The sequence below is a fragment of the Notolepis coatsorum genome, assembly GCF_963971535.1.
Source record: "Notolepis coatsorum genome assembly, chromosome: 19".
In the NCBI taxonomy this organism is placed as follows: Eukaryota; Metazoa; Chordata; class Actinopteri; order Aulopiformes; family Paralepididae; genus Notolepis; species Notolepis coatsorum.
This window is the reverse complement of record NC_140183.1, coordinates 26,165,904-26,173,403: the sequence shown is the minus strand read 5'-3', so window position 1 is coordinate 26,173,403 and position 7,500 is coordinate 26,165,904. Positions and strand designations below refer to the sequence as shown.

The window sequence follows — 7,500 nt, the reverse complement described above, 5'->3', positions numbered from 1 at the left end:
ATGCCATATCTGAAACCTGGGACTTAAGCTCAAGTTAATTGTTTGCTTCATGGCATGTTTCAGAGATACATGATGAATTCGTATTAGGAGGGTTAATGTACTTTCATCTGTTAAAGCCCTGAAGAGAGGATCCACTAAAAATACATTGACAGAAACCTAGGTTTTTCCAGCAAGAAATTACGGCAAGCCGACAGATGGTATGAAATGCTTAAATAAGTGATGTGGGCTGCTGCGGGAAGCTGTAAAGCAGTCAAGTGTGACAAGCAGTGTCTTAACAACGTGAGCCGAGAGCACTGTAGGGGAAACGTACCCTCGTAGCTGTAGACGATGAAGTCGGCGTGGCCCGGAGAATGGGGGTGGTCATTCCTGTCCCCGATGACGACCGTCAGTGTGCTGGTGGAGCTCATCGGGGGGGAGCCGCTGTCAATCATGAGGATGGGGAGGCAGTACTCCTTCTGGCGCTCACGGTCGAAGGTGCGGAGGGCGGTGATCGCCGCGCTGCCGTTGCGCAGGTCCGTCAGGTTGAAATTGGTGGCGTCTGAGGTGAGCATGAGGAGGCGGATGGAGAAAGGGCCGCCGTTGGAGGAGGTGTCGCGGTCGGCGGCGTGGAGGAGCAGGGAGGTTTCGTTCATGTGCACCACCTGCGGCGCCGGCGCGTTCTCCCAGACGACAGGCCTGTAGGGCGCCTGGAACTCCGGCCCGTTGTCGTTGACGTCCAGCACGGTAACCATGACGATGGCGGTGCCAGTGAGGGGCGGGGTGCCGGTGTCTGTGGCGAGGACCATGATCCTGTGCTGTGACACTTTCTCTCTGTCCAGAGAGTTGGCCACCACCACCCAGCCAGACTGGTCCACCAAGAACCACCCGTAGGGGTCAGAGTCTTTTGAGATGCTGTACGAAAAACGTCCATTTTGGCCAGAGTCGAGATCGGCAGCCGAAACCTGAGTCACGATGGTTCCCACTGGCACGTCCTCAGACATGGCTGGTGCCTCGTAGAACTGTGGGAAGAACACTGGTGCGTGGTCATTGGAATCTTCCACCTGGATGAGACAGTAGGCCAGGTTGAAAAATCGGCGTCCTCCGCCTTCACGGTCAAATTGAACATCCGCTCGTGGGGCTTCTCGAAATCGATCGTCTTCTTGAGTCTTATCACGCCCCGGCGGTTCGCTTTGTCCGTCTCCACAAAGAACTTCCTGTCCTCATCGCCCCCAATGATGCTGAAGGTGACCACAGCGTTCTCTCCCTGGTCTCCGTCAGTGGCAGAGACAGCGAGGACCTCACTGTTGACTTCCAGCTCCTCTGCCACCTGAGAACGACAGCAGCACAACAGTTCAAGGTCAGCTTTAAGCCTCACAGGAAAAAAAGAGTGCACTTAGACTCAATGTTTACACTCCTTCATAGGAACACTAAGAACAGAAAATGCATGCTATGGTTCTGCTTGTGATACTACACCATACAACAGGTTTATCAGCATGGAACTAGAACTACAATTTTGTTAGTATAGCACAAACAATTTGAATATGTACATTTGTACATATTCAACACAACAAGCAATGCATTACATTCATTTACAACAACCCCCCCCCCCTTGCTCTGACCCCTTGATACACCTGTTCAAATGGTCATCTACTCCCTATAACACCAGAGCCGCGGCGCTCACCATATTTCGCTAGATGTTCCCCGTGTTAACACTTCCTTTGGCTAATCCTCCTTCCAATGTGCTGCTCCCAGCAGTTGGAATGGGATGCAGAAGACTTTGAAAATGGACAAATTGAGAGCACTCAATTGCCATATTCCATGCAGCGTAATAATCAGGAAATGTATTATTTGGATATCTGTCTGGGACAAACATACATACTGGATATGCATTTCAACAGAAAACATTTGCAGCAGCCCTGGTGCATGTAGAGGTTAGTGTCTTCCTCAGGGATGGACTGTATTGAACAGGGTATTGAACCTGTGACTGTGCGATTGCAAGATGGTTTCCCTAGCCACCAGGCAATCGCTGCCACTGATGAATACCACAATGGACGTAATAGCTGGGATGGAAGGTGTGTTTTGGACACCCACCTGTGCAGTGTAGACCCTCTGAGTGAAGACAGGCGGGTGGTCATTGACATCCGAGACCACAATGGTGGCTGTGCCCGTCCCCGTCAAGCCTCCGCCGTCCCTGGCCTCGACGACGACCAGATACCGGTCCTCTGCTTCGCGGTCCAAAGAGCGCAGCACTGTGTAGATCGTCCCCGTGGTGGCGTTGATGGAGAACAGGTTGAGGTTGATCTCGTTGCGGACGTTCTGGACGATGCGGTATGTCAGCACGGCGTTCTTGCCCTCCTTGGGGTCGTCCAGGTCCGTGGCACGCATCTCCATGACGGAAGTGTCGGCGGGCGAATTCTCCGGCACGTGGCCAACGAAGCAGCCGGTGTCAGCTGCCGGGCATGGGAAGAACGGGTTGTTGTCGTTGATGTCGAGGACCTCCAAAAGCACGTCGGCGAACCCGGTCAGTCCTGCGCCTCCTTCGTCGGTGGCGAGGACCAGGAATCTCCACGCCGGGCGCTCTTCGCGGTCCAGGCGCCGTTGGGCGTAGATTCTCCCTGTGCGCTCGTCGATGGTGAACTCGCTTCCCGCGCCCTGGCCGTGGAGGGAGAAGCGAAGAGCGGTTTGGTCTGCCTCCTGGTCGGGGTCTGTGGCTGAAACCTTTAACCGTTAAACATACAGTTAGAACAAAGGGGGGGGGGGGGGGGAGACATTCTTTGTTTATAGTGAGACATAATCATCAACATAGATTAATAACTGACCTGTGAGCCATCCACTCCATAACCCACCCTTCTCTCAATCCCCCTCTACTTTACTTACTCCCCTCTCTGCCCCCCCTTTCCCTTGTCATGTGTATTCGTTGTTGTCCTTCATTGTCCTTAGTTGTAATTTGTTTTGTCAATATCTAGTCTGAGTTCCCCCCCTCCGGAGAGGGCAATGAAATATATATTTTTTTAATATTTTTCTTATTTTACTACACTTTTTAATTTAATTTTGTACTGTAAAATAATTAAAACGTATAATAAATAATAAAGGTTGTCCCCCCGAAGAGGGGGGGGGGGGGGGGGGGGGGGGGGGGCGGGTGTGGATGGAGAGTGCCCTCAAAAAAGGTCCGGGAAAAAAACTAAGAAAAGAAAAAAAAACATAGATTAATAATTTAATAACTGTTTTCGGTGTTCAAAAGCAACAAAACATTCTTTGCTGAGGTAGAACATGGAACACTATATCATTAGCATACCAATACTGTGGATTCCCATCTGGGAGGGGGGGGTCGTTCTAAAATGCTATATAAATTAAACTGCTATAAAATAGTTGCTGAACCTATAGAAGGTAAAAGCAGCAAAGCTCTTAATCCAATTCAATAGAACTTCTCACGAGGAATTCAAGGCGCTAGTAGTTTTGTTTTGTTCTTGTTATTTTCTTATTAGATTCGATTCGATTAGATTACAATAAGTTTGGCGTCTAACCAGTGCAAATGTAACAGTAAAATGCAATAGTAATATACAATATACAGGTGATTAAACTGGGTATAAAATATATGAATTAGTACTACTTATCGATACCTTTAAATAGCTTTTCCATAAAAGAAATGGCATGCCTTAGAAATAGGCATGACAAGAGTAGCTGATTATTTCAACAGCCCTAACTGGAAAAAAAAGTCCTTCTCTCTTTTGTCCTATTTGGATAATTAACCTGCCATCCCGGTATCTCTCCGAATGAGGGACAAGAGAACCTCTCACACCTGTCACCACAACACACAACGCAATTAAAAGTTAATAGATGCTGACAAACGGAAGAGAAATACACTTTTTACCCTGCTCTGCTCCTCTGCTCCCACTAGAGAGTTTGTTTACAAAAGCCTTTGAAGTTTGCCCCCCCCCCCCCCCCCCCCCCCCTTGCACCCTGCATTTCCTGACAATGGAAAGGGGGGGGGGGGGGGGGGGGGGGGTGGGGGGGAGAGACAATATCGAGACAAGCAGTCGTGTCACAGCCGGCACTTCTGCACAGACAGGTGAAGTCAAATAAAAATAAAAAATATAAAAAAAATCATTTCAAATTGGATTTCCTCTCGGTTTGCTATCTGCAGAATTGTATTAATACACAGAGTGAAAGGTGATGTATTTTCTGGGGAGGGGGCTGGCTGCCACATGGTGGAAACATCTCATTGAAAGCATTAGAGAGGAGCACATCAAATCAACTCCTGCCAGTCGGGGGGGGGGGGGAAAGCGGGGGGGCCCAGGTTGTGTAGATGACACATGCCCTCTCTCTCTCTTTCTCTCCCTCCACCTCTCTAGGATTACGTCCATGCCCTGTGTCCAATGTGCTTTCTCCTAAATCTGATTTACCTTGGCAACATGTGCATATTACTGTGAATTACTGAATGTCGGTGTGACGAAGGGTGGTTGACCCCCCCCCCCCCCCCCAAGGAAAAAAGGAGGTCGCCCTGCTTTTCTGAAACAACTCCTTTAGAACACCAGGCCTATTGCCAACGGGAGATATCAGGTATCGCCGGCTAAAAGCACGGGTATAGTATTGGCGTGTATTGTGTTAACTGATGTCACACATATGCAATGTGTTAGCATCTTGACACTATAGAGCCTACAGAGGTGCAGCCCTGAGGCAAACCTCCCTCTCGGTTCAACCCGTAACTAATTGCATTGCATTAGTCTGCATCTAACCGATACCTTCTCGCATGCTGAACCATAACGGAGGGAGCCCTTGGCCTTTTCACAGCAGGCTCCGTCATGGCGCTCCGTTCAGAGCGCGTGCCCCTCTAAAGGTGGTCAGGTTCACCTTCTGTGTCCACGAGCAACAAGGTCCAGTCACTGTAGCTCCTTCCAGAGCTAGTGGACTCCAGAGCGACTCACGCTCAATCCACACAATTAAGGAAGTGGGTTTTTCCTGAAGATTTAAATGAGACTTATTGTGAAAATGGCCTTTTCGTGTGTGTTGGCTTGTTTTTACCAGAATGAGGGCTTGTCCCGACACTTGAGACATTTTAAATACGTGCATTGTGCCTTTTCTGCAGTTCAGAACCCCTCCCTCTTGAAACAAAAGCCATCATCCGTCATCATACTGATCGATTCTGACCAAAACCTTGTCGATTGCACCACAAAACATGAGTGGATTGTGTTTTGTGTTTCTGGTGCTGGTCTCTCTCCCTGCTGCAATCCATCAGGGCGTCTGACCCAACAGACATGGAATTTTATCATAACCACAAAATAAGGGTTAACCCTTTACTATCACACTACAGACAGGTTAACCACAAAATAATAGGTAATTTTCCTTTCACTACCACACTACAGAAGGTTAACCCTTTACTATCACACTGGTTAACCTGCTGTCATGTGGCAGTGAAAGGGTTAAGCTGCTGTAGTGTCGCAGTGAAAGGGTTAACCGTTTGGTAGTGTGGGCAGTGAGAGGGTTAATTTCAGGCTGCTCCTGAGGACATCCTTTGACCACTGCAGTGGTGGGTGAATTGTTGGATAGGGTGTTGGTTTCAATTGCAGCCGCGGGAGAAACAGCCCAGAAAAACACAATTTGCCCAATTGTGGTCCAGCTGAAAAGATCTGGTATGACGCCAGAAGATCGAATTGTTTGAAAATAACTGGAGCGATCGTTTCAGTAATACTCTGTCAATGGACGCTCAATCACGAAACACGATTAATAGCGATTTCTGTTTACATTTCGAATCAAACAAACTGAAAAGTGAACTCCAACCCCAATCGTGACTTGAATCCCAAAGTATCCTGAGTATGGCCCAAGAGAAATTTGAGTAAGAGCTCTGAATGGGAGCTAGCGAAGCCTAAGCAAACTCAGCATAACCCGACACAGACCCCAAACCAAACCCAGCCCGAGCCAACAGAACCTAATGCTTCCTTCCCCTGCCATTCAGCCATGTATCAACAGTCTATTCCAATAGCGATACCCTGGGATACTTCAACATTTTGGAACCCTGGGCCTATTTACTACAATGATGTTGTCGAATAGTACAGTTTCCTTTCTCAGCCCAACCCATGCTGTTCCCCATACTTGATACCCACAAGGTCTGCTTAGTTAGCCACAAACTAATTGCGAGGTCAGCGGGGGACAAGCTCATGTCTGTACAAGCTGACTGAAACAAACTGAAACCTACTCCACAGTTTGTACAGACAAAAAGCTTGGTCCCATCCACTTTGCTTTAGTAATAGGAAATAGGGCTAGGGTTCCAACATTGTGAACTATCCCTTCAAGACTTCTTTAATTCAGTCTGAAACAACCTTCCTATACTACCGTAGGGCTTTGTGTGAATTAGGCTGACATTTAATGATATTTTGATCCAGGCACCCAAAAAGTTTAATTATTTTTCTATTATGAGTAGGAACAGAATTCCATCTACTGTAGGTGGGCAGATAACAGTAGGTAAGTAAGTAAGTGAAACCTTTATTCTAATACATTCAGTCACAAGTGTAATTTTAATACACTGGCTCACTGAAACATATTACTACTGTTATCATGGGATGCAGGCTCACTGAAACATATTACTACTGTTGTCATGGGACGCAGGCTCACTGAAACATAACTAACATATTACTACTGTTGTCATGGACACAGGCTCATTGAAAAAGTGAAATAAAATTATTCCTCATACTACATGGGACCTTCCTCAAGGACCCCTGACTTTGGACCCTGACCTCTAGGACGAAAAACGGGCATCTGGGTGAGCTCCTCCGTGACGGCCAGCGGTGGTACTCGGTCTGGCCAAAGACGGGCGCCTCGTCGTTGCGGTTGACCACCTGCACCACAACCAGCGTCTCGTTCTCCCACTTCCGTCAGAGGCCACCAGGCGCAGCTCGAAGCGCTGCTCCATCTCGTAGTCCAGGGGCTGAGCCACGAAGATGGTGCACCCACCTCCGGCTCCACGTCGAAGGTGCCCATGGTGTTGCCCCGCTGTGATCTGGTAGCGCAGCTTGGCGTTGGCGCCCCTGGACAAGAGACCAAGGAGTAGAGGATGAGTCAGTGGGTAAGGTAGGGTAAGGTAACGTAACGTAAGGTAAGACAAAATAAAATAAGATAAGGTAAGGGTATGCTAAAGTTAAGGTAAGGTAAGATAAGATAAGGTAATTTAAGGTATGGTAAGGTAAAATAAGATAAGATAAGGTAAGGTAAAATAAGAGAGTAAGATAAGTAAGTTGAATAAGATAAGTAAGTTGGAGGGTAAGGTAAGATAAGGTAATATACAGGAAAATAAGGTAAGGTAAGATAAGGGAAGGTAAGGTAAGATACAATAAAGAGTAAGGACAAATAAGGTAAGGTAAGACAAATATAATAGCGAGAATAATAACTGGTACAACTTCAAGCACAGAAGAATAAAGACAGTGGTTGTTTTGGCCGACAGCTCACTGGTTTGATATTGATATGCATGTCTGCACCTGCGTACGCCGTACGCATATTATTTGGTTTGCATGGACACACACACGCACG

The 7,500-nt window shown here is 47.7% G+C and overlaps 1 protein-coding gene across 1 annotated transcript in view; it reads right to left on the bottom strand.

The window, feature by feature from the left end:
* Window positions 1-7,500, bottom strand: part of LOC311246428 (neural-cadherin) — a gene marked incomplete at its 3' end in the record, with an annotated part of 215,198 nt that overhangs the window by 44,480 nt on the left and 163,218 nt on the right. Inside the window, 8 exon segments of the mRNA XM_084336584.1 lie at window positions 311-1,072; window positions 1,075-1,306; window positions 2,071-2,705; window positions 6,720-6,759; window positions 6,762-6,844; window positions 6,847-6,919; window positions 6,922-6,963; window positions 6,965-7,001. Coding sequence (XP_084192710.1) covers window positions 311-1,072; window positions 1,075-1,306; window positions 2,071-2,705; window positions 6,720-6,759; window positions 6,762-6,844; window positions 6,847-6,919; window positions 6,922-6,963; window positions 6,965-7,001 — 1,904 coding nt within the window.